The sequence below is a fragment of the Kogia breviceps genome, chromosome 3 (assembly GCF_026419965.1).
Source record: "Kogia breviceps isolate mKogBre1 chromosome 3, mKogBre1 haplotype 1, whole genome shotgun sequence".
In the NCBI taxonomy this organism is placed as follows: Eukaryota; Metazoa; Chordata; class Mammalia; order Artiodactyla; family Physeteridae; genus Kogia; species Kogia breviceps.
In genome coordinates this window covers 65,190,563-65,218,435 of record NC_081312.1, presented here as the reverse complement: position 1 = coordinate 65,218,435, position 27,873 = coordinate 65,190,563, and the positions used below count along the sequence as shown (strand labels likewise).

The following is a 27,873-nucleotide window of genomic DNA, read 5'->3' as shown; positions in this document are numbered from 1 at the left end:
TACAGCAGGAGAGTGAGTTTATTCAACAAGTATTTACTGAGCCCTTACTATGTGCCAGGCAATATTTTAGGTGCTGGGAATACATTCCATTGATTAAAAACATACAAAAATCCCTGTCTTCATTTTGCTTACACTCTAGAGGAAGGATACCAGACAATGAACATAATAAATAAGTAAATTACATAGTAAGTTAGGAGGTGATGACTACTACAGAAAAAAAAAAACAGAGCAGTCGTGAGAATGAAGACAAGTCTTTTCTGGAACTTTTCCAAACCAGACACACACACACAAAAATATGCTTCTTTCTTGGAAAGTCTATGTATCTGCCAGTGACCAAAGAAAATATTTCTGGCCCCTTAATGTTCATGGGATTTTCAAGCAAGAAATTACAGGGATTTAAAAAATATGAAAATGGAGTTGAAAACTAAGAAAAGTAACTTGCATAAAACAGGAGCTCAATAGAGAGTTCTTGAGGCAGCAGAATCTGTGCTTACTGTAGGAGCAGAGCTTCCCACAGTTCTAGCAAATTCCATGATTCTGGCCACACTGCCAACCACAGTGGATCTGAAGAGTCAAATCTGTTGAAAAGAGGCTACTCGGATCAGAAAATGTGGAAGAACTCAAGCAGCTTTTCAGGATTTTTTGTTTTATTTCCATTTCCTTTTTAAAATACAGTGCCCTAGTTTTTGTGATTTTCTTATTTTGTTAAAGAAAGGTGAGCTCATTAGAAAGGAAAACTGAAAAACAGGAATGCCCACATTTCCAACTCCATCTCCAATCTCAAATCGTTCAAGATGCACACGTTTATTGTATATCAGTAGACCCAGGTCTTTTGACACCATTATCAGAGGTTGTTGGCTCTAAACTATCAGGAGGATTTTTTCCCCTTTGATTTAAATTCAAATTTCATTTCAACAAAGCAACCGGAACAATTAATGAATTAGGTTCTCTAAGTCAGAAGTGAAAATAGAAAATAAAAGGTGTTGTCATCTTTGATCAGAAAGTCATATTTTCAGCAAAATGGGGCAGAGGCAGCAAGTCCAGTTTGCAGGACCAGAAAAAAGGAGTGTCCACCCACAGGATACTTAGAAATTGATGACTATGACAGCAGCCCTTTCTAGAGGTAATAACGTCATTAGGTTGTGATAATCCTCCAGAAACCCCAACAGCCCCGGATTTAGAACATCTGGAAATTGTTCAGATGACACAAATTTCTGTTTCCTGCTGTTAAGGCTTCAGTGATGCCTCTCTGTGACATCTGTCACCGTCTAACTTCTTTGCAAACCTCCTCCTTTCAAATCAGGAAGTGTACATAAAGTGCAAATAAGATTCAGTCCCTCGCCTGTGCTTCCAGGTTCTTGCTTTGATACCCAGGATTACCAAATCTGACAATTAAACCGCTGGCCAGCTAGGTCGTCTGCAGGTATTTCTGGAGTTAGCAAATGAGTTCATCTGGCAAAAAGAGTGTCTGAAGGTAGGTGCAGTCTTGGCAAGAAAACACAAAGTACCGTACGCAAGACAGGGATGTGAATGATGCAAGCAATAGGGGGGTTCTCATCACCGAGTCACTAAAGAAGTGGCTTTCTTTGGATCTCAACTCTTAAAAGTGAATTCAGGAACTGTTACTAAAATGAATGAGGCCAGCGGATTTCAGATCAGGGTCAGTCCTCAGTGAGGGCAGGTTCAGTTTTCCCTGGGTTGGGAAGAGAAAAGAAAATGAAGAGGGTAAGAAACCAGATCTGATGACTTTCATGTCACAAACGTCACCCCAAACGCCTCCAGCAAATGCTTCCCATCTTACAGAACAAAGTTGAGCAGAGTGCCTCCTGACGGGGCTTAGCAAAATGTGTTTTCTTTGGGATTTGCTAGATATACAGTCCAAATGGATCATGGGTTAGGCAATGTTATATACATCTTTAAGATTTCTTAGATTAATTTTTCTTGATTAATATGCCCATAAGTAATTTTTCTTGATTAATATGCCCATAAGCAATGTGACTCTTCAAGAAAGAGATACAGTATGTAACATTTCCCACATTTGGGGACCAGGAATTTTACCTTCCCGCAAACTAACTTGGCTTTCAATACAATGTATTTTGGGAAACGCTACCTTACAATACTGGTTGGAGGGGACAGGAGTGATCTTACGTCATATTCAGTTTATATTACATGAGCCCAGTTTTTTTAATGAGAGTCACAGTCCCGTACCAATATAATAAATTAACCATTGTTGTTGGGATCCACTGTATTTCCTTTGCAATGTGCCAAAATCATGGGCAAAATTTAACATTATGTTTGATGGACAAACATTAATGATCAAAAGTTAACTATTTCCCATCTATTATAAACTGTCACACAATCAGTGGACAGTCACAGGGGATGTTCTTTGCATTTTTTCTGATTTTTCCAGCAGAGCTAAGGCCAAGGTTTCAGAATTAAGCCCACCAGGCTGTCATCATATATATATGCATATATACTGCATATATATATGGCTGAGACCGAACATAAAAATCTCAAATAAAAGTCAAGGATTGACTTGATCAAAATTCACAGAAAATTATCAAACACATACTAGTTAAATTCCTGAATTTCTTTTTGGCTTCTGCCCTTTCTTCAGCATCAAAGTACCAAACAGTCATGGCATATCTGTGAAAGATAAGTAGATATTAGAAAAGAGGTTTAAAAATACTACCAAAAAAAAAAAAAATACTATAAATTTCACATAACAGTCATTTGTAAAGCCAACATTTAAAATTTTTCCTATTATCAGAGGTCCATCCCAATTTTAATTTAAAATAAACTTCTCTGGTTTCAAGTCTATTTAAATGTAATAAAACATTTAAGGAATTCCATGTATGCTCCAGGCATTATCCTGGGCGATGGGAATTCAAATGGTCATGTGAATACATCAGCCTCTTTCTCAAGGAGCTCAGGCTCTAGCAGGCAGGAAAGGCAATTTGACAAATAATGTAACAGGTCAAGATGATCTACACAGAAAGGGCTAGAAGGGAGTCATTCTGCTAAAGACTGAGAGACCTAAGTTGATGGGGAGAGCACAAAGGAGTGAAGCTTTGAAGAATAACTTATCAAATGACAGGACACTTAAAACTCCTGGCTTTTTTCTTTAGTTTTGGACATTGAGGCAAAGATGCAATGGAATACTAATGGCCTCAAGCTTTCTACTGTGTCCCATCTATGGGACAGACTATAATAGGAGTAATTTCATGCATGAGTTTTCAAAAAGTTTCATTTTATTATTATTATTAGTTAATGGAATTTCTATAGCACTTGATTTTTTCCAAAGGCTTCCCATCAACATGTACTAATGTTTCCCCTGTGAGCCTGATCATAAAGGAACTGGGGAAGAACGAGGGAATTCTGCACAAATGACAGGGTCCAATTATCGTACAACATTAAACAAGCCACAAGCAGGCTTTGGTGGTAGAATCAGTTACCTGCTCACCTAGGGCACATCCCAATTTGATATTTCATATGCAACTCTATGTGGGGCTCAGATCTGTGATTTCTGGAAGGGGCCACATAAACCTTAAGCTCTTAACACCTGTGATTTTAATTTAATCAGTCTTGTTAAGGTTTAGTCATTATCTTTCTACCCAACCTCTCTCCTCCCTGCCCCCAACTGCTATTCCCAATTCAGGCTGCACCCCACAGAGCTCCAATACCACCTGGTTTACAGCTTTGGCCATAAAACAAAGGCAGAATGAGAGGCAGAATCTGAAATTAAGATTAAATCAAGAGTTTCCAGATTAATACTAAACAATACTAAATTGTTCAGTTGCTCTGAAAATCTCCCCATGCATGATCTAAAGAAAGAAGTCTGAAAAATCCAATTGTTGGGACATGATGGGTACAGTAAGCCCAATCCAATTTTAACCTCAGGAAAGGGTAAAAAGGAAAAGAAATCAGAACAAATTCCTCTTTCTTTTTCTTTTAAATTTTTATTGGACTATAGGTGATTTATAATGTTGTGTTACAAATTCCTCTTTCTTTTCTCGAGGTTCTTTCTGCTTGAAACTGGCAACTTGTAAAGTCATCCAGAGCTAACCAGACAGAATTCCTGTTATGTGGCAGTGAACATTCTCTAGGGGTGGTTCAACATTAGGTTTTTTTTAAAGGGGGAGGGGGAGGGGGAAGAAAGGAGAGAAGAGAAAAATGCTCTGGGAAATTTGGAATCCAAGATGCTCACCTAATGGAAAACAATTTGTTAATAGTTCAAACTGATGTTAGATTTGTGTACTAAAGAACCCAAAATTTCTCCTTTAATTTTTATTGACTTCAAACAGGTTTGCTATCAGCTTTGGGGGGTGGTTGGTCCCTCATTTGTATAGAATACAAGTTTAGAGAATTCTCTGGGGGTTTGTACATGGAGCTTCTCAAGAGGAATCGTGGCCCTGGCTGTTACCTGGTTGCATAGGAAGGCTGGACTTCATGTGGGTTCCTGCGGTCTGACCAGAAGAACAAGAGTCTGTCAAAAATGGGCTCCACATCCGCTATGAACGATTTCCCTTCTGGAAATATCCGCAGGACCCCACCATGTAGCTGAGGGCCACAAAGAAGGTAGTTTATTTCCTCACACATAGTTCATTATCAATGATATTTAAGCCTCATCTAGAAACAAAGCCATCTTCCAACCACCACTCCAAGCGTATATTACTCCCAAATTTTTACTTCAGCCTCATCCTTTGTATTAAATGTTATTTCAAATTTGGCTAGACATATCTCCTTATTCACCTCCCACCAAATGAAGCCTTCCCACCCTCACAATCACGGAGTCCATGGATACAACATGGAGTACTACTAGGTCAAATCATACAGAATTGCCAATATTCGGCTGTTTCTGACCTATAACCCCCTCCCACCCCTCCCCTGGCAATTTCATATAGTTCAATCTAATATTAACAGCTCCCTAGGATAGTGACCACACATAACCTCCCCTTCAATTAGAATTTACAGCTTTCTTTTGAGCTCCCCTATCTCCTATCCGATTTCATCAGTTGGAAGTTACATGCTCTTTTTCTGAACTCTCAGATGACCTTATCTTTCATGACATATATCACTTTCTTCCTTGAATTACTTTTTTTTTACATGTACACCCAAGCTGTCCTACTAGAATAACCATGTCAAGGTAGAATTCAGACCTCACAGCACAATGCCCGGCACTAGCAGGCACTCAAATATTTTTTGAATGATTTCATACTTTGTGATTTATCATCACTGATCTGACAACTTTACCCTCTTGCCTATAACACTACCTTTCAAGATTTTAAAGGACAACTAAGGGATATGTTTCAGTCACGTTACCAATAGGGAGCTGACACAAACCTTGTCACTAATTCACTGGTTTCCCAGGTTTAGTTTTTCTGACCCCCGATAAAATATCCTTGCTTTATGACAGCAAGAACCTGGCCTATTGGATAGTGAAAGGAGATGCAGAAGGTTCAAAAGCCAAATAAGCCTGAAAAGTTCTCCAACTTCTCAGACTCCTAAATCATCCCTAGCTTTCAGAAAGCATACAAATTCCAGACAAATGTTTGTCAGTGTGGAACCAGACTTCATATCTCTATCTATATATATGTTCAAAAATATAAAAATAAGCCATAAAACCTCTGGCATTCACAAACCATAGTAAACCATGGCAAGAGGCCACCAGGGAGACATTTTACTCCAAGAGGGAGGACTGTGTGGGAAACCTCACTTGGGGATAGTTTAATATCCTACAGTTCTATTTTTGTGCAATTCTCTCAGTGTTGCTCCTGGCAGGGAAAAGTATATATCTTATTCCACATTGAGAATCGAGAATCCTATCAGCTCTGGATTAGACTAAAGAAATTGATCCCCATTCCTAAAATTATAAATTATTTTCTCTTCATCAACCATCAAATTATAACCTATAACCTAATAATGGCCCTACCCACCCGCCCCCATCAAATTAACTTCATATCTATTATTTTCATCTCATCAACTTTAGTACTAACACCGTAAGAGGAAAAAAGAAAAAATACGAAATAGAAAGGATTCATCAGTGGGGATTATGAACTGCAAACTTTCCTCTAAGTCATCTAAATTCCCTTCCTATAGTTCCTAACCCCTCACTCTACTCCCATTATTCCGAGTACCTTGGCATCCCAGTTCTTGTTCAGATAGTAGATGCAGGTGATGCAGCGGCCGTCACCACTGGGGTTGTCCACATGTCGAACATAACCTGTTCCATTTCCTGGGTAGCAAGCCACCATCGCCTATGGAGAAATCCCAAGGAAGCTGGTTAACAAAGCTGAACCAATCTTCTCCCACCAGTAAACAGCTGAGTAACACAGTCTCCTTGGGTGCCACATGACATAGGTGACTGTTGGCTTCTTAACTTCAGGTACAGTACATGAATTTGGACTCTTCAGCATATATGATTAACGGCCAAGTTATACCTTATGGCTCAGCCCAGTGGAAAGTAGTTCAACAATATTCCCACAATTCTAGAACATTTTGGACAGTATCTATGGTTATCATTAGGATGCCCCGCCTTTCTTCAATCTTTTTTTTTTGAAAAAGCAGGTTCTGGGTTCCCACCCTAGAGCCACAAAATCATAATCACTAGGTTTGGAGTTTAGGGATTATGCATTATGGACAAGCGCCCCTGAATCACCAAATCACCCACTGTCTCAATCAATGGCTAAAGATACTTGCATTTACAAAGAGACAGGAACCAATGATGAAGGAGAAAAAGGTTAGCCTTGCTCAATAAAATTCTTAAGACAGAAAGAAGAGGGGAGGGTCAATAGAAGCTGTGCCCCAACCTGTCAGCATAGATGACAGTCAGATCCAGTTCATAGAAAAAGCCACAGACACATCTTAATGCATTTTTCAATGCTTGTCTTCTTCCTACTGACAATTATCAAATTAAATGATAACCTGACATTCTCTTCCTTTTGCCCAAGCGCTACCTGTATCAGTCAGGTGGAGAAATAAAGCAGGAAGCCAAACTAAAAATCCTACTAAAAATTACTATTAGGGAATTACTATGAAGACAGTAACAAATCTCTAATTGTTCCCTGGAAAATTTATAGCAAAGAGTAGAAAAAATTAGACAAAGTGTAAAAAGCCAGTTCTTTTCACAGGAGACTGCCTTATTTCTAAAATATCTTTGTAGGGGTGAGATACATGCAGGGAAGCTATTGGCAACACAAGGTGAGAAAAAGGATATTTTTTCTGTTTTGTTTGCTGATGTATTCTTAGCGTCTAGAACAGTTCCTGATGCACAGAAGGTATCTGTTTAAATTTGATTTTTTTCTTGGAGGGGAGGGGGTTACCGTGGGGCTTGTGGGATCTTAATTCCCCAACCAGGGATTGAACCCAGGCCCTCAGCAGCGACAGCGCAGAGTCCTAACCACTGGACCGCCAGGGAATTCCCTTTTTTCGTTTTGTTTTGTTTTAAAATTTGATAAATAAATGAATGAATAGCAAACAGCTCTTTCCTCTAAACAGTAAGTTTACTTTCTACCTAGATCGATAGATTTTTGTCATTTTAAAGCATATCTTCAAACATACATGTAGCAATCCATTTCACATTTTCCTTCATAAATGGCAAGACTGTTTCATTGGAAAAATAACCAGTCAGGGTGAGCCCAAACTAATAACACTAGTGGCTCAATGAATCAGCTTCAAAACCATGGGTGCCAAGTCACTCCCAGTGGTAACACGAAGACATGAACTAGGCATGTACTTGAAAGGCTTCTTGCATACTAGAACAAAAATAAGGCTGAATAGTAACTTGGCTTTACACTGATCTTAAGGCTTAAATCACCATATCTCTCAAACGTTATATCCCTATGCGGCTAGCAATCCCCATATCCTGCCTTTGAATGTCTAAAATGTCAATGCAATGTCATCTGAGAGCTGAAGTTAGGCTGTTAGCTTGAACATCCTTCAGAGGTGGAATTCTGAGGCTACTGCAATCGCGATTTAACAAATGTTGGTACCACCAAGCAAAGGATGGCTTGGGGAAAGGTGATTGGTAGCAGACAGAAATGATGTGTCTAGCTGGGGAAGAAGAGATAAATGAAGTCGCCTATAATGACTAGGGAATTACCCATCCCTGGAAGCAGCTATTAGGCTTATAAGAGCCACCACTGAGCCAATAATGAAAGTCACTTAAGCCACAAACAATTATAGGCTGAATTCCCTACCAACTCAGCCTCTCCCCACTGTGAAGCTCTGAGAAGAAGAAAAAGTACTCCATCAATGCTGCATAATCGAGCAGAAACAGAGACACAGATGTAGAGAACAAACGTATGGGCACCAAGGGGGGAAAGTGGTGGGGGGAGGTGGTGGTGGTGGGCTGGATTGGGATTGACATGTATATACTAAAATGCATAAAATAGATAACTAATAAGAACCTGCTGTATAAAAAAATAAAATACAATTCAAAGAAAAATGCTACATAATCTTATATTCTTAAACAGCTCTACTCTAAGGAAAAGGTCAGTGGTCTGGATGTCTGCCATCTAGTTTACTCTACAACTAATCATGTGATCTCAGGCTTGGTTTCTTTCCTGTAGAAAATGGCTTGGGTTACCCTCTGATGGTCCAAGAAGATCTCAGACTCTATCTAAGCATCAACCCCAGAAGCAGCAACAGAGTCTTCAGGGCATTAGGAAGTGCTTAACTGCCTCAGGACTCAGCTTAGATTAAATACTGATAAAAAGAGATACAAAATCACAAAAGTACATCCTTTTGTATGTACTGCTGCATCTATAAAACGCATGCATAGAGAAGGAGCTAGCACATTCCAGGGAACTTATCATTAGGACAAAACTCCTAAGTGTCAGCAAAGTATCTGATTGCTTAAGGGAGAGAAATATAGAGAATTTTTCTGGGCAGAGTGAATCTTCACCTTCTCTCCTGGTTCCTGAAACCATAGTATCAAGTTCAAAACAATGCAAGCAAATCACTGTGAGCCTCAGTGGGCCTGTTGAAACTACACAGGCCAATTTTATCAATGTTTTCTGGACAAGAGCCACAGGAGATGGCTCTTGGCTTGGGCACATTCCCAGTATCTGTTGGATTTTGACACAGTCTAAAACCAGGCTAAGGATGCACTGAGAAGCAAGGCTCAACTTCAATAACATCAGGCGTTTCTGTGCCAAATCGTGCACGGGGCAGAAACAAACCCCGGAAACTGATCAGTTAGTTCTACAGAGCTGCTATCCAAACCTCATCAAGCCAGGAAGGGATTTAGAGTGTACAGAGGAGGAGAACGCTCCAGGACAATAAGAACATCACCAGAGTACTTAATAACATGTTAGTGTGACCTGCAATAGCACATACAATTTAGTCCTATACTTCTATTCTTGGATGGGCAGTTGAATCCACATATCCCCTTATGTATTCACCATCCCTTCCTATGGCCCCATCGTGGACACCCTCCACCCCCTGCACCATCCCCAGAGGCTTCTCCATAGCTCTGTAGCAAAAGGAAATGAGTGGAGAGGGGTGAACCCCTCCCAGGCTCCCAAACTGGCTCTAGACCAGAGATATGTGCTCTGGATGCCTAGGCAGACACGTTCAGGCAGTAAATGTGTAAGGATTCTTTGAAAATGTACACAGACATATAGAACTTTGACAGCCAAACCCAAGTAACAAAATCTGCTCCCCAAATGCCACAGGTGGAAAAGAAAACAGTTTCTGTTAAGGGGTATTACTGAGTTGGCTTCATAAAAAGCCTTATCTTATCAATCCCAAAGGTAAAGTTGAAAAAAGAAAGTCCAGGATTTCCATCCCAATGCCTCAACAGAATGTCCTTAACTGAAACCAGTTTGATCGCATATATACACCATTTCAAAAAACTGGCATCATTGACCTCCACTGTCCATTCATGGGTGGGAAGGGGATACATCTGTCCCATCCCAGCCTCCACTCAGATTCACCACTTCTCTAAAAACCATCAACAACATAGATGTTTTATAGAAACGTATTTTACATCACTCATGATTTCACGTATTTTACGTCACTCATGACTTCAGCGTCAGTCACTAGTATGACTTGATCTTAAAAAAGAGAGTGACGTTTCACATAAAGTTTAACTCAGCAAATTAAAATAGTAATCGTCTTACTTTATTTACTGAATTTGCAATAAATATGAATCCATTAAAAAAAATTTGTCAAGAATAGCATAACTTCGGGCTTCCCTGGTGGCGCAGTGGTTGGGAGTCCGCCTGCCGGTGCTGGGGTCGCGGGTTCGTGCCCCGGTCCGGGGGGATCCCGCGTGCCGCGGGGCGGCTGGGCCCGTGGGCCATGGCCGCTGGGCCTGTGCGTCCGGAGCCTGTGCTCCGCAGCGGGAGAGGCCGCGGCGGTGAGAGGCCCGCGTACCGCAAAAAAAAAAAAAAAAAAAAAAGAATAGCATAACTTCAAAGCTGCCAGGTTGAGTGACCTTTAAACTGGTATTCTGGTTCACGGCCAAATGCTAGGCCCCTCTAACTGTGAAGCAGAAATACCAGCCAATCTTGGTGAGGATTTGTTTTGAATTACCAACAGTCCCTAGCAGAGCATATTTTAATAAAATGTAACCTAAACACAGAATAACCTGTACTTAACCTCTTCACACCTCAGTTTTCTCATCTGAAAAATGTGTTTATGAGGATTGAAGGTGATAATCCATGTAAAACAGCTCAAGTCCTGGCACACACTAAATGCTGCTTAATGTCAGCTTTTTTTTTTTTTTTTTTTTTTTTTTTTGCGGTGCGCGGGCCTCTCACCGCTGCGGCCCCTCCCGCTGCAGAGCACAGGCTCTGGACGCGCAGGCTCAGCGGCCATGGCCCACGGGCCCAGCCGCTCCACGGCACGTGGGATCCTCCCGGACCGGGCACGAACTCGCGTCCCCCGCATCGGCAGGCGGACTCCCAACCACTGCGCCACCAGGGAAGCCCAATGTCAGCTATTTTTAAAACTGATGATGTGCCTGTTTTTGTCTTCCCCTCCACTGGGGCTTCAGAATGTCTCCCCTTCAGGGATCTGATCCTACCTAAGTGCTTTGTAGCTTCGAACCCAGGGCCGGCAAACTCATATAGCCTGTGGCACTTGCAAGTAACATAAAAAATTGAAGCCAACCAGGTATATATGTGTCAAAACTCTAGAGTGTGTACTATGCTACCTACAACTTGGGAATTTTCTAACCTTGGCAATGAGGGGCCGGTGTTACAAAATCCTCAGATTTTAGGACACTAGCAGGGAACTGAACTGTATTTGTATGTAAACTCTCCTGTATATTTTTAATCCCGATTGTTAAATCAGGGCCACAAAAAAACATACCAGGCTGGATTTTGAGACCACTGTCTGAGGCTCTCCTAAGAGATCAAGCTACTCTGTGTTACTTCCTGAGCTACAAGGAGGCACCTTTCCCATTTCTCTTTACCAGGCTCAGATGTATCCTTCATCCTTCAGTGCCATCCACATAGCACAGGCCTCCACCAAACCTCTCTCCCCTCAAGTCCTTCCCCCATGTCCGCTCTGGATATAGCAATGGGGGCCCAGGATCCCTCCTCTCTTTACCATAAGACACTAACCACATAGAGTATTAGATGTGTAAAGACTTGAGAAGAAATACACAATGCCATGCACCTTGTTTAGCTTGGAAAAACACCGAAGCAAATGTAATAGTTGAAGTTTTCTGGCCAGAAATGGGTCCAATTTATATTACCTAAATCGGACAAAAATGATATGATATCACTTACATGTGGAATCTTAAAAAAATGATACAAATGAACTTATTTACCAAACAGAGATAGACTCATAGACATAGAAAACAAACTTATGGTTACCAAAGGGGAAGGAGTGGGGGATAAATTAGGAGTTTAGGATTAAAATATACACATGACTATATATAAAATAGATAACCATCAAGGACGCACTGCATAGCACAGGGAAATATACTCAATATCTTGTAAGAACCTATAATGGAAAAGAATCTAAAAAAGAATACGTATGTGTGTGTGTATCAAAGGGAATCACTTTGCTATAGACCTGAAACTAACATAATATTGTAAATCAACTATACTTCAATAAAAATTTAAAAAATATATATATTACCTAAATCACTTAAATTCCTACAATACAATATTTACAATGTATCTTTACAACATAGATGCAACTATGCAAAGCTTTCTTCAACAGTTTCAAGAAAATGTCACTAAACAAGAGTTCATGTTGCGGCCAGTCTTACAAAAAAGCAAGCTCTCAGTGTGATGATGAACAGCTCATAAGCAGAAAAAGTGCTTTAGAGTCTTTATATTCATTCTCACGTCATCTAGATTGACATAAAGAAATTAGCTGGAGATAATGTAGGCACTTTAAGGAAACAAGTGTGCAAACTGTCACTAGTTACCTTGGCATCTTGCTTGTTATCTGTCTTGTTAGTTAAGAGTAAGCCTAGCTAGTTCCTTCCTCCTAGTGCCCTAGTTAAAGACTGATGTAACAAAATGAGGGAGAAATGGGAAATATGCTTTTGGTGGGCAACAGCAAGAGCTGTGTCCAGCTACCACGTTCCCCTTCCTAAAGTTTCAGCATCTGACCATACAATTCAGAAGATTCAGAACATCAGACAGTCAATATCCATCAGGTAAGTAATCTTGAAAACGAACCCCAAGTTATTCACTAAAATGACTTCTACTATTCTATTTCTATCCTGGGAACTTCTGCCTTTCTCATGTGCCCTAAATCCACACTAAAAATTCCTCTCCCTGAATCCACGTACCCAGAACTCGGCTACATACAACCTCACCTCCAATTTAGAACAATAATCATTATGCCCTCATACCTGAACTTTGCTGAAATGCAGGAGCTTCAGTAATTCTGAAAGTGAAAAAGCAGAAGTTATTGATATAAGCAACTCTCAGTTGCTCTGGTGAAGTAGGCCTGCTGGTTCCTCCTGATCAGGCAAAAGCATCCTGCCTAGAAGGTCAGGGAATTTACCATATTCACTTGAAAACCTGTCCTCGGGGAGACCTTGTTCATCAATGCCCCTCTTTACTATGAACTTAGTCCTAACTTTGGGATCATTCAAACAACTATCAACAACTATCAAGACTCTGAAACCTTCTACTCAGTTCTCTTAGCTCCTTGAGATTCTTACATTAAAGAGTTGGGCTCCCACACCCACCCTCAGAAATATGCACACACACACACACACACACACACACACACACACACACACACACACACACACACACACACAAGCATGCATAAGGTCACAAAGGATTCACGGGCTTGCAAGGTCTAACTGAACTAGATCAAGATTCTATTTCAGGGGATCCTGTACCTCGTTCGAGAACCTGAGTAAATCACCCTGAACTTGAATGAATCACCCTTCCCCAGAAGCCACTGAAACTCAGAGGCCAGGAATTTAAGAGACTATTGTCATTCCTTTTCGAATTCTGCTTAATTCCTCTCCTTGGAGGGGATTCAAGCAGAGTCCTGCAATTAAGCCCAGTAAACAGGCCCCGGAACATCGACACAGCAATACAGGCTGTTTGGGTTTGGGAAGGCGGCCCTTCCCGCAGAGGCCTGGCTCCCGGCCAGCGGGGTGACGGCTGAGTGACAGGGCTACGTGCGCTGCGTGAGGGTGGCAGCCAGCCCACACCCGAGCACACAGCCCGGCAGCCCGCAGAGGGAACCGGCACGGGAAAGCCCTCCCCCATCACTACCCCAGTCACCAGAGAAATGTACTCAGTAAGGGCTTCCTTGCAATTATGAAATCCGCAGAAGTCAGCCAGGCCCTGGGTTGAGGACATTAACACAGGCATTTAACCGTATCCATTCCGCTACCTTTCCTCCAATCAAATGGTTAACAACTGCCATTTCCTGAAGACCCATGAAGCCAGGGAGCACTTTAGGGTGGCAATTTACACATATTCTCTCATTTAATTTCCAGGTTAAGGGGAAGGTGAGCAGCGGTCACCTGCCCTGAGTCACCCTGCCCACAAGTCTTCCGTAGAAGTCATTAACCCTGAAAGCTATCATATTGACCTAGAAGTTACCTTATTCCTATAGAAAAACAAATTCATGAGTAATCCTTAAGGCAATATGGGGGTAGGAACTTTTAACTTCCTTTGATGTGAGAAACAGACTTATCAGTAAATAAAACTTAGCTCTCTAAAGGCTTGAGCCGAATAGAAAAAAAGAATGTCTGTGACTGCAGGATTGTCAGAGAATTAAATACGGTCGGCTTTAAATTCTCATCTGGAATGAATCCTAAAATACTTGAGGGAAGCCATGATAACTTAAATACAGTTGGTAAGACAAGATTTTATTGAGTAATATACAAAAATATATAGTTACCAATCAAAACATGTCAAGAAAAATGCCTTGAAGCAATGTTCTTAAGAGAAAGCAGGAAACACTTTACTTGCAATTCCCAGTGGCTCTGAGGAGTCTTAGCCTGGGACAATGTAACTATGTTGGAAAAAGAAAAAGTTAAAGAGCTTTCTAGGAAACCAGATCTTATATTCACATTTGGATTTCAGCACTTGGAAAAATATATCTGCTGAATGGAAGGAATGACACACAGCAAGTCAGAACTAGAACTCATGAAACTTGGGAGGCACATTTATTTACCGAACAAACATGTGTACGTGCCTGACACTATGTGCCTCCCAAATATTAGCTCATTCAATATTCATAACAGCTCCACGAGGCAGGAACCATTATTATCTCCATTTTACAAATGAGGAGACCAAGGCACGAGGAGTTCAGGTAACCCGACTTTTCGAAGCCAGTTAGTCTGGCTGCAGAGGGTGAGCTCACGCTTTACCGGCGCAGCTTATCCTTTGTCTAACATTAACCAGTTCACCTCTTTTTTGAGAGAACTGAGATCTTCGCTTCTTCTTGAAGTATTTGACGACTTCTCACCCTCACCTATCACCCTTGCCATAATGATAGAAAATCACAAAATGCAAAAAGAAAGAAAGAAAAAAAGAGTGTCCTTGGTATTGAGACTGTGAACTAAAAGCTCCAGGGCAGTGAAGGGGGTAGGCGGTAGGGTGCAGGTGGGGTTGTATTTCAACAAAAGTCGAGAGCAAAAGAAACTGACTCAGTCCCGCAGCAAAACACTAGCTGTCCAAGTTGCCTTTGATTGGTTATTCCCGCTGCAGGACAAACTCAACCCAACTCTAAGCTCTGTAGCCCCATATCTGACTGGGATACAGTTGGCCAGCAATTAGTCTTCTCCCCAGGCTGCGAAGTCAGCATCTCCAGGACCTCTCCTTTTAGCTCAGGTGAACACCAGCCAAGTTTTTCAGACTTTTTCAAAGTCAGAAAGCAAATGACTTTGCTTTTTGTATTTCCCTTGGGAAGGCACCTGGTAAACGCCAAGGAATCCCAGGCATGAGACAAATTTTCCTTACTCAGGTGCAAAGCTTATTCAGGAGACTCTTAACTCCACTACTACCACATTAACTGGAATTCACTGAGTACAGAACTTTCTAATATCAAGTGAATTAGAGTATGCTGGATACAGACCCACTATGGCTTACAGGAGTGGTGAGATCTAGAGGACCACTCAGACATGTGAAAAGTAAAAGGCTCTTCTGAGAGAAATGTATAAACTACTTTGGGGAGCAGTAAAGGGACTAGAAATAAAAGAGTTGCCTGGCTCTGAGTTTAGGGGGCAGCGATGGTGAATATAATTGTACCTATGTCCCTTCAAGACGGGGCTCCAAGAGAAGCCTCATTTTACAAACGTGGAAACTGAGAGAGACAAAAAGTGACTTACGGGACATTATAGAACTAAGCATGGTTTTCCCACTGCTAAACACTACTTCTAAAATATCAGGAAAAAGTTGTTCACTGAAAACAGGTGCAATTATTTCCAGAGTGACCACGAATGAAATTGTCTTCCTTCAAGATAACACAACAAAGGATTCTCAGATGATTATCACGGCTTATCAAATACAGGCTCAAACTATATGAACTGGGAAATCAAAGCCCTCCATGCAGAAGTAGGAAAAGGCAAGTGCCAGCTACTCTCCAATCTCTACCTAGTAAAATCTCTGATTACAGTCAAGCTGGATTCATTTTTCGGCTTTGCTTCCCCAAAGAGTCCCACACCTCAGCCATCTTACCCTAGAGGGTCGGAAACAACCCTCGGCTTCTGTGTGGTGTTCAGTTAGCTCATAATAGATACTCAATACTGACAGAATCATCCGCTCTTTCCCAGTTTGTTCTCACCCCCAAATCACTACGATGCTTTCTTGTTCTCCTGGTGCCTTGAGCTTGCACTCCTTGCCAGGCTGTAGGATACAGGGAGCAATACTGTGCAGATATTAACCAAGATTGTTCCCCTCCATTCAACGCAACAGGAGAGAATCAGTTCCAAATTATACTCCAATTCTGGTTCTGGAAAATTAACTTTTATTGGAAAAAATAATAGAAAAATTGTGTGTGGTATGTGTGTGTGGGGGTGTGTGTGTGTAATTAACATGTTAATGTGTTTTTCTCAAAAATTTCCCAAATGAAACAAAAACACTTGATTTTTTAGTTTTAGCGATGAATAAGCTCAGATCTGATCAACTGATTGAACGCCGATTTTCTCACTGATAGAGAAACTCCAGGAAGATAGAGCACCATCCCCATTTAGCCTCCTCATATTCATTTTATTCAGTGGTTCTCAAACTTCAGCCTGTATGAGAATTGCCTGGAGGACTTGTGAGCTTCTGATTGATTCACTAGCTTTGGGGAGAAGCTCAAGAACATGCATTTGCAGCACGTTCCCAGGTGATGCTGCTGCTGCCGTGGCAAAGCAAGAGTTTTTGTGCAATGCCTCACGCTAAATAATAAAAGGTCAAGGGGAATTAGAATTAGTCACCTGCACTAGTTAACTTGGAGAACAGGAGGTGGTGGGTAGAGCCGGAAGTGAGAGGAATTCCCATAGGGCAGTTTCTGGCACAGCCTTTGCATCGGGATTCCTGACACTGGCAGGAAACATTCCAATTGCAACTCTGTAGCATTGTTGATTACTGTCCTGTCAGCGCTGGGGTGTGACTGTGGACAGAGTCAGATCTCTTCCTCAGGAATCCAATCAGAGGCACTGAAAGCACCTATTTGCCCTCTCAAATAAAATTACAGTCTCAATTTTCATTGAATTCCTTATCATATGGAGGTAGATTTATATATTATTGTACCCATGTTATAGATGAGGAGAGTGAGGCTCAGAGAACTGACTTGCCAAAGATCACAGTGAGACAAAATAAAATGTAAAATGTCCACCCCAGTGCCTAATAAGGTACTGACCAAATTAAGTTCAAATATAAAAATAAAAATCGACCTTGCTCCTAAAGAAGTGGAGATTAAGGTCCTGAGATGCTGCCTGCCAGGGTCTGAGCGAGGACCAGAAGCCAGGGTCCTAGCCTCGTGGTCCCGGGCTTCTGTGAGGCAGACCTCTAACTATGAGCTGCCAGGATCTGATGTGACTTGGTACTTTCTAGGGCCCAGCATAGAGTATCAGAACTAAGGGAAAGAAAACCTTACAAAGCCAAAGTCCCTCCTTTGAGATAGTCCCTCACAGCCTGTTAATGTAATAAAATAGTAAAACCCTTTAGCATCAAATTAGGGACCAAGTTGTAAAACCTTTCTTTCTCTTTTTTTTCTTTTTTGGCCTAACAAAATATTTATAGCACGAATGGATAAAGAAGTTGTGGTACATATATACTCAGCCATGAAAAGGAATGAAATTGAGTCATTTGTTGAGACGTGGATGGATCTAGACACTGTCATACAGAGTGAAGTAAGTCAGAAAGAGAAAAACAAATATCGTATATTAACGCATGTATGTGGAACCTAGAAAAACGGTACAGATGAACTGGTTTGCAGGGCAGAAGTTGAGACACAGATGTAGAGAACAAATGTATGGACACCAAGGGGGGAAAACCACGGTGGGATGGTGGTGGTGGTGTGCTGAATTGGGAGACTGGGATTGACGTGTGTACACTGATGTGTATAAAATTGATGACTAATAAGAACCGGCTGTATAAAAAACCAAACCAACGAACAAAAAAACAACTAATACTAAACTTTCTTTGGGTTATTCGTATGGAAATACGTTAATATAAATGTTTCAGACATTACATGAAATTTCTAAATATATTAGAGAGATTTATAGCTTTTTTTTTTTAGACACACTGACATCCTTAAAATCGAAGTTCCTTTTAAAGATGAAATTTAGTCAACAGTAAAGGACTATTGGAGGCACTAAAAATATATATCAAGCTTAATAGACTCTGCCTTCAAAGAATGTATAGGTAAATGAGGGGCAGGCAGGGTAAGCAGCAAAGAAATAAATGTATTGGGGTGGCCCGGGTTGAGCCACCCACAGAGTTTTAGGAAGCAGAAGGGAACTTCACGGAGAAGGCAGGAGGATGGATTTTTTGAGGAAAAGACAATGGGGAAGCTTGGTTTGGCAAGTAGGTATCTCTACAATACTTCCCTCCTCAAGGATTTCTACTGTGAAAGAGAAACAAAATTTAGTTTTTTAAAAAAAGACAAAACTTAAGGTTCCACAGGGAGCCAAAAAAAACCCCTCAAAAAAGCCAAAACAGCACAAAATAGCCAAATTTTGACCAAAAACATTGCACATTCCTGAATGAACCTTCAACGTTTAAAACAGTTTTGTTTACCTACTCCAAACAATCAAATTAAACTGCAAAACAATATAAATAGGAAAGAAGCCATCCAAAAAAAAAAAAGACTCACTGCCAACTTTGTGTGGGGTATTGGGATTTCTAAGTAATAGTCCCTCAGGTTTGACTAGACAGATAAGTAGAACTGGGAGGGGATGTGGAGGGAGGGGCACAGGCAGAATCTGTGATCTATTTGTCTGGAGAACACAGAGCAAGCTCCCCCAAAATGTTCAGACTGTTTAAAACAGTGTATCTTTACTTCCAAGCAATGCTCAGAAAGAAGAGTATTATCCTGAATACTTCAAAACAACTTCAAGTTGCCCTAAGAGAACCAAAACTAGATGTCACTGACACCTGGAATTGTGTTTTTCCATTTGTCTTCTTCCCACTGGCAAATAATCAGGACTACTATCATATTCTTTGCATCTCTGTATTTTGGAATTATTTTTATATGGTGATATTATTTTGGCTTCATTTTGGAAACAAAAGTAAGAGTTAATATGAGATAGGTACATTTACTCCAGAACTTGAGAAACAGTGATCATTGCATCTCCTAAAGAATGAAAAATTGGTTTGACTAAAAATAGAACTACCATATGACCCAGCAATTCCACTCCTGGGTATATGTCCAAAGAAAATGAAATCACTGCTTTGAAAAGACACATGAACCTCAATGTTCATAGCAGCATTCTTTACAACAGCCAATATATGGAAGCAACCCAACTGTCCATCCACAGATGAATGGATAAAGAAGATGTGGTATATATACAACAGAATACTGCTCGGCCATAACAATGAACGAAATTTTGCCATTTGCAACAACATGGATGGACTTGGAGGGGATTATGCTAAGTGAGATAAGTCAGATAGAAAAAGACAAATACCGTATGAATCACTTGTATGTGAAATCTAAAAAATACAACAAATGGACAAATTTAACAAAACAGAAGCAGACTCACAGATACAGAGAACAAACTAGTGGTCACCAGCGGGGAGGGGGGCAGGGCCAAAATGGGAGAGGGGGAGTAGGAAGTACAAACTATTGGGTGTAAGACAGGTTCAAGAACATATTGTACAGGGGCTTCCCTGGTGGCGCAGCGGTTGAGAGTCCGCCTGCCGATTCAGGGGACACGGGTTCATGGCCCGGTCCGGGAAGATCCCACATGCCGCGGAGCAGCTGGGCCCGTGAGCCATGGCCGCTGAGCCTGCGCGTCCAGAGCCTGTGCTCCGCAACGGGAGAGGCCACAACAGTGAGAGGCCCGCGTACCACAAAAAAAAAAAAAAAAAAAAAAAAAAAAGAACATATTGTACAACACGAGGAATATAAATATAGCCAATATTTCGTAGTAACTGTAAATGGAAAGTAACCTTTAAAAATTGTATAAAAATAAAAAATTAAAATTAAATCGGTTTGACTTAAGGAGGTATTAACATTGTACTGAACATGGAGGACACTCAGTAAGTAGGAACCAAATGAATCCAACACAAGATGGGAAAGCCTGCATTACACAGCTGCAAACCCATGGGTCTGTAAGGCTGGGACTGGGCAGAGGCAGGGGGTAAAAAATAATGACACTCAGTCACTACCAGCTCACTAAAAACAAGAATAGGGACTCACCTACAAATCAATATCAAAAGAAGATACAAAATTAAGTTAAGAGCCATATTGGTTTAAGATTGAAATAATGGAGGGAAACAAGGTACAAATTTCTATGTATAAAGAACCAAGCTAACTAATCTTGCTTGGCAAACAGACACATAGTTCTGAATCTGAGCCAAATCAACGGCTCCTGGCAATCTGCCAAAGCCAAATTCCTTGGTCTGGCATCATAAAATGATTTGTCTGTCGAATTTACAATTCCAGTGTCTCTGGATTCAGCTACCCACTGGGCACCCCTGGCAGCTGCCCAGCAGAATACATCTGAACTATCATTACTGTCAGAACATGTGCATTTGACAAACATTGGAGAAAAATGACACTCATTTCTTAGAGCAATATTAGTTAACAGCTACAAAGTGCTGCTACAAAGGAATTATCAAGTCTGTAGCTATAATAATTAACGAAGAGTTAATAACCTTCTCCGTAGTGCTAACCTGCAAGCTGCTCCTTGGTGTTCAGTAGACATGGGTCAAACTGTCATTTAATTTACTGGAGGCCACAAAGGTGAGTCAAAATCAGAGGTCTTGCCAAACTGAGCAAACATGGTCCAAAGGCAAGATGCCCTCTGAACTTTATCCTCAAGTGCTAGGATGCTTCTCAGATGCGCTCTGCTTATCATGGGTTAAACTCCACCCCCAATTTTAAGCTCATCAGAGAAGTCTCCCAGACACGGTGCATTTTCAGGATAGAGTTGCAACACGCAACTCCAAGACTGCTTGTTATTTATAAAATCTGAAATTTTTCTAGCCAGAGTTGGGAATCAGGGAAGAATTTACAAATTTTGCTTGAGCTGAGTAAGGTCAGAAAGGGAAATAATTCATGACACCCACAAGTCGAATGCACAGATTGGCTACTTAATTCCCACCTAAGGATGGGTGCTAATCAATTTTAAGTCAGAATTATATTTAAAAATGATAAACCACTACCCATCTGAATTTGAATGCCTATTTTCCACATAAATAATTCTGAAAACGGTGAACATATTCTAATTTCTTCAAAAAAAGAGGCAGATGGACAAATGAGATAAGCAACTGTTTTAAGATATTCCTGGTAAATTAAAGACCATGATTGATTTTAAGAGGCTACATCCTAGCCCTAGTTTTCTTGAGTTTAAGATAGTTAATAAAGTAGAGCAACTTTTTTCTTTTCCTTAAAAAAAAAAAAATTCCCAAATAAGACACTGATGCAGCTGACTTAACCTACCACCCGTGTCTCCCAGTCCACTTAACTTGTGAAGCAACCCCAACCAGGGTAGCCCCTTTTCTATTAAAGCACTTTGCTCAAGCCCAAGACCTACTCCAACCTCTTCTCAAGGGCCTATGCAAGACCTCATTTCTCCAAATACAAAAACCACCTAACTGCTGAATGATTGAGGAATTGGACAAATGTAATTTCTGATACCTCCCTAGCTCCGAAAACCTTTATTATTAAAGTCCCAATAATTTTGGTCACTTACTTTAGTCACTTCATGTTAAGTAAATAGAGAAATTGGACAAAGCCCAAAGAAGAGAAACAAAAATGACTAATCAGTGTAAAACTGGTCTATTTAACCAGAAAAAGAGAAAACAAAGTTGGTGACAACCATTTCACACCACTCAACTTTCAGCTTACTTCTTTAGGTGCTTTTATCATCCCTTTCCACCTCCTTTCTCCCATCCATGTACAGATCTACCGCAGTGCAAGGCATTTAATGATTTGTGAATGAATAAATTAAATTGATACCCCCTGATTTCCCGCTTCACTGCAAGCAGACAAGGTCGTGGTGGAGGGGCCAGTGGCCCAAAATTGAACAAAAGAAATTATAAAGGAAACACACATACACACCTTCTTTTCTTTGTTCCCAAGTGTCATTCAACAAAATAGACAAAGTACACTATGAAAACTCACCCTATGGAGAAATTTGCTTCACTGTCACTGAGGCTGTATTCTGTAAATTATTTCCTTCCTCCAAGAGCTAAAATACAAAACCTTTTATTAAGAATCCTCACATCCTTATAGAAAGATGTTCCCGTGCTTCAAACTCAGTGCCTCCTCCCCCTAAAATACCTTATTTTTTAAAATAAATTAATTTAGTTTTGGCTGCGTTGGGTCTTCGTTGCTGTGCGTGGGCTTTCTCTAGTTGCAGTGAGCGGGGGCTACTCTTGGTTGTGGTGCGCAGGCTTCTCATTACGGTGGCTTCTCTTGTTGCAGAGCACGGGCTCTAGAGCATACGGGTTTCAGTAGATGCAGCGTGTGGGCTTCAGTAGATGCGGCGTGTGGGTTTAGTTGCTACGCGGCATGTGGGATCTTCCCGAAGCAGGGCTCGAACCCACGTCGCCTGCATTGGCAGGTGGATTCTTAACCACTGTGCCACCAGGGAAGCCCTAAAATACCTTATTCACAGATAAATTTTTAAGATTTTAATTGCAGAGACACCATGTATGATGCCTAGTCCCCAAACCCCATGCTCTAAGAACTGCACCTCTCATGTGCCCTGGCAACTGTATTTGTGATACATGATTCCACAGGCCCTCTCAAACCATCCCCACCCAAGGCTGACAGGTCCTCTCTCAGGGGATGAAGACAGGGATTCTAGAATGTTAGTCAAGTCTCTGTTGAACTCAAACTGAGGCTGAAGTGGCCACTGTGGGGTAGCCATCTTGAGCCGTGCGCATGGGAAAGCAGCAAAAGCTGGACGGAAGGTGCAGAGGGCTAGAAATAAAGAGTACAAGCAGAGAAGCAAAGATGGAGGCCATAGAGCACCAAAGAAAAGAACGAACACACCAGCTCTCCTGGACGTTAAGGACTTTCTAGTTCCTAGTTCAGGGCTTCAGGCTTCTGTGAACCCCAGTTGCATTTCCTGCACTTGGGTCCTGAGAGAGATCCTGATCTTTGAAATTCATGACCCCAGGTTTGTCTAAAGTAGTTTACAACCATGCTAAGCTCCACCGAGTCGTGAATATTCCTGACACCACAGGAGAAGGAAGGGCAAAACTGTTCTTGCTGTAGCAGCAAAGGAACAAACCCACCATTTGTAACATATTTTCTATTATCTACAACTTACTGCTGTTTCATCATTTCTCTGTACAGTTTCCACGGGAGGACTGACCTGTTGATTCATAATACAACCCCCATAACCCTATCATCCACAGCTACTCCAGTTGGGGATCCTAACAACCAAGTTGGTTAACAAATGCTTTTCCTGCAAATAACAGTAGGAAAACATTAGCACAGCATTCCATTCTCTTCTTCAAGTGTACTTAACGGACCCACTTCAATGTTTGGGTTTTGTCTTTTTTCTTTTTTAAGCTTGAGAATAATCAAGTGTGAGCTAGAGGATCCTACAGTTCAAAAGTACATGTGAATGTAAGCTCTAGGGGGCAGGGATGATGCCTGTCCACCTTTGTATCCCCACCCCTGCACAGTACCCCATGCTGAGTGAACATTTGCTGAGGGAATGAAAGGAGGGTCAGTAGGAGCCTAAGAGTCAAAAACACAAACTCTGGGCTCAGACAGACCTGGGTTAGATTCCCATATCTCCCCTTAGAACATTTATGAAGGCTCAGAATTCTGCTAAGAATTTTATGTACACTGTCTTATTTCATGCTCCTTCCCCTGCCAAAGCTTTAAGGTATTCTCTCTCATTTCACACTTGGTGGAAACTGTGCAACTTACCTGTGGCCACAAGGTTAGTCACCCCAAGTCCAAGACCTTAACCCCTATGACAAACTGCATTTACTGCTGACTTCGTGTCTTTGGGCAAATGATTTAATTACTCAATTTGCCGAAGATTATGGTCCTGAAGACTGTCAGACTGTGTCTGAAAAGTGCTTAGCACGGTACCAGACGGAGCCAACAGTTCATTAAAAGGTAGTTATTATTATTAGAGTTACTAACTTCTGCTGCAAGCAGAGGCACTCTGGGTTCTATAAATTACACATTCTCTGGAAAACAGCCATGTCCAAGATCTAGGCAGCCAAAGCAAAAGGAGCAAATTAGGACCAATATTTATCTTGGATATGATCTAAGTTCTCCAACAGGGAGTAACAGATAAGAAATCTTTTCATAGCCTGAAAGCAATGATTGTGCTTGAAGTTAGGGGGCACCATACTGCTGTATATCATAGAAACATCTGCCCCAGAGTCTTCAGCACCCTTGGATTTTTCTCCAACAAAGCGGAGGTAGATAAATTCTGATCAGTTAGCACCTTTTGTGGCAGGGAGGGGAACACTTTAATATTTCTTTCCATACCCTTCCACAATTTCAATTTTAGGTCCACTATATTCCTATTCTATTTCCAATGCCTCTGCAATTGTTTCATTGAGATAAAGAGCATTATTACCTTCTTCAATGACCTTTAAAAGTTCAGGGAAAAAAGTATTTCATTAGGAATAACAAGCATAACACCAAGAAATGTAAAGTACCTAAAAAAAAACTGGTCTAAAATATGTAAATGTATATATCGGCAATTGTTGAAAATGGGTGATAGGAGCTCATTATACTAGCCTCTCTACATTTATATATGTTTGAAAATTTCCATAATAAAAAGTTACAAATAAATGTTTAAAATAAATGTACAAATTCTACCTTTTAATAATTTAGTTTTTACTGAATACCTGCTTCGAGGATGGAGCAGGAAACTGGGTCTGTATCACTACTTTGGGAAACAGCACAGAGTAAGGCACTCAGTTGAGGGAAGAGAAGTAAATAAGGTTAAATTAAGGTGGAACTAATATAAATCATATAGAAATGGAATGTGTTTCTACAATGCTTTAATAATGAACTTCAAGTAAGAGACCCAGGGCTACAAGACATTACTAACTAAGGAGACTTCTTTATACAAACAAACCAAACTGTTTTTTTTTTTTTTTTTTTTTTGAGTACATATAATAATAGTTTGCTCAAGCCTGGTTTACATTTGGTTTTAGCTGGCCGAGGAATATCCCAATTTAGAGGTGATTTTTCTAAAGTGCAGAAATAAAGAACTGTGCCAAACCCCTAAAGGAAAGCTGGAAATCAAGGTATGGGCAGATGTCTCTTCAGTGGACAAAAGATGAGTCTTCTCTTTTCAATTCACAGTCACCTTCTGAAAGGGTTAACTGAGAAGTTATTTGTTCTACCCAGATGATAATCCATAATTCAAAAATCATATCTAGAGATCTTTTATTTTTCCTTACCCAGACGTACACAGTGCTTTTCATTCAATTTGTGGAGTTAAATTCTAGCCTAAAACCCTACCATTGCCCATTAAGTCAAAGCTAAAATAAGAACAAAAACCAAAAAAACTTAACTTTCAAATATGTTAGTGACCTCTTTCTATCAACGAATTCTGATCTCCCTCCCACAGAGCAAATTCTGTTCCTAGAATGCTAGGGGTGAATTTCCTAACACCAAAATTTAAAAGAAACTCTAAAAAACTGATAAGAAGCCACCTGCTGTTCTAGGTTGAAGCTATGTACACCTCTTCAACACTGAGGATAGCTGGTCCCCTCCTGACCCCATCCCAAAGGCACGGTCATTTACAAAACAAGTGCAAAACCAAAACTAATCAAGACAAATGGCTTTCTACTCCATCACCAAAATGATGCAACAAGAGTAAAGAAACACTTTACCATCAATCTTCTACAGAGTCCGGCTAACTGATTTTTCCACTAATCAAAGTAAAATTTAGGAAGCAGCATTTTCTTCTAAGATTTACTTTATTTGCATTCTATTAAAAACAGTGCTTTCAGATATTCTAACCATGTCCTCCTGGCTTGAAAGGTATACAGCAATCTCTTCTCTATTCCACTTGCCCAATCCAACCCCTTCATTTCTATACACTTCCAGTCTTTACCACTTGCCCTTTATTAAAACCATTCCTCTTAGTTTATGGGACAAATGAGACAACAATGGTATGTTTTATCACAGGATCAATCTTAAATTGAGGAATACTACATACAGTGTGACAGAGTAGTACATAGGTGAATGTTCACCTTCCTTCTCATGCTAGTATGTTTTGCCTCACTGTGTTAAAGTAAAACTTGTCTACAGTTCTGAGTGCCCCTTCACCAGTCCACAATAAAAGAGGTACAAAATCACTCTCAGAACTGCCCTGGAAAACTGGCTGGATTATCATTTGTAGAAAAGACTGAGTAGCTCGACTATCCCAACGATACGTACATCAACCAACATCATGGTACTCCGCGTTCCCATATTTCTACCAATCTACCTGTAAATGTTTCCGAGAAAAATTACCACCCAGGGAGTGACTGCTGGCCATTTGAACAAAAACATGGTTTCTTTCCAGAGGTACTTGACTAACTACCCTCTTCTGATCACTTAACTGTTGTTGTCAGTGGATTTTCCCCAGCAACTGATAGTTAGGAAAGTGGGCTGGGGCTCAGCACCAGGAGAGAATTTTCAACTCAAGTGGATGATCAAATAATGTCCTGGGCACAGAAAGCCAAGGGCAGCACTAGAAAGTGATGATAATGAGCCTTACTCCTTCACAGGTCAAACTCTTCCCACACCTGCCAAACTCCACAAGCCAAATGCCACACTGTGAAATCACACTGTCTCTAGAATTCTCTAAAAGTGCTTTCGTTGGAATCTCCTCTGAACACAATGAAGGGCTGACGGGCAATATTAGGTGACTTGAAAGTAGACATTTAAGATCATGAGTTCGCGAGTCTCCGACCACACATAATGTTTCTAATAACCTGTCCCAACGTGGGGCGGGGGAGTGGGAGGTGTAGGGGGAACCAGGCGGACTTCTTGCTTCTTGGTTAAAAACTAAAGTTCTCTTGCAGCCCTGCGAAGGCGACAGACAACGGACTCCGAACGTCCCCAGTACCCGCGGGCTGCAGCAGCGGCCGGGCACCCGCGCACGTCCTACCTTGGACCTTTCCTTGACGTAGTATTTGCCCAGCCGGCTCCCGCAATACAGGACCAGCCTGTCGATGAGGGACAAGAGGAAGCTGATGGCCTCGCAGCCTTCCTCGTTGCCCCCGATCCACGTGATCTGGTCGCCCCGCAGGTGCCGCTTGGAGACGCCGGCGCGGGGCCCGGCCAGCTGGCCGTCCCGCAGGGCCCCGTTGCAGTGCAGCTGCTTGACTCGCTCCAGGACACAGTCGCCCACCACCTCGCCCAGGAAGTTGTCCAGGTAGCAGAAGCCGACCTCGTGCAGACAGGGCACGATGTACTCCAGGGCGATCTTCTCCAGATCCAGCCTCATGATATGTCCTAGGGGCATCTCGCCCGCAGAGCCGAGCTCGGGGACCCCCAGCGTGCACCCGGAGAGAGAGCGACCTGCGAGCGCGCTCAGCCGAGGCGCAGGGAGAGTGGCCCGGAGTTCAGCTACCTGCGGCGGCCACGGTCCCCGAGCCACCGCGGCGCCAGGGAGAGGGGAAAGTTGCTCGCAACTCTGGGGAGGAGGAACCCCGTTCAGGGACCAGCGGGAGTTGTGCGGGGCTCCACGACTCAGCGCCGGACTGGCCCAGCGAGGAGTCGGAGGGCCCCTTTTGGAAACGCGGAGCCACCACTGGCGCGGCGGCGGCCCCAGGCGGGGAGAGGCTG

At 41.6% G+C, this 27,873-nt stretch overlaps 1 protein-coding gene across 1 annotated transcript; it reads right to left on the bottom strand.

Annotated features, from left to right (window-relative positions):
- On the bottom strand, positions 1-27,873 carry EGLN3 (egl-9 family hypoxia inducible factor 3). The gene is made up of 5 exons (XM_059056540.2): positions 27,194-27,873; positions 6,138-6,257; positions 4,424-4,560; positions 2,573-2,646; positions 1-1,693 (listed from the first exon to the last, which is right to left on the bottom strand). Exons 1-5 carry the CDS (start codon positions 27,548-27,550, stop codon positions 1,662-1,664), a joined length of 720 nt encoding a protein of 239 aa, XP_058912523.1. The 5' UTR covers positions 27,551-27,873; the 3' UTR covers positions 1-1,661.

Excerpts from the sequence above, each read along its gene's own strand:
- EGLN3 (XM_059056540.2), bottom strand. The coding sequence starts at position 27,550 with ATGCCCCTAGGACATATCATGAGGCTGGATCTGGAGAAGATCGCCCTG. Across the intron at positions 4,561-6,137 it reads ACAAGAACTGGGATGCCAAG|CTACATGGTGGGGTCCTGCG; the intron begins GTACTCGGAATA and ends TGTGGCCCTCAG. Across the intron at positions 2,647-4,423 it reads CAGCCTTCCTATGCAACCAG|ATATGCCATGACTGTTTGGT; the intron begins GTAACAGCCAGG and ends TATCTTTCACAG.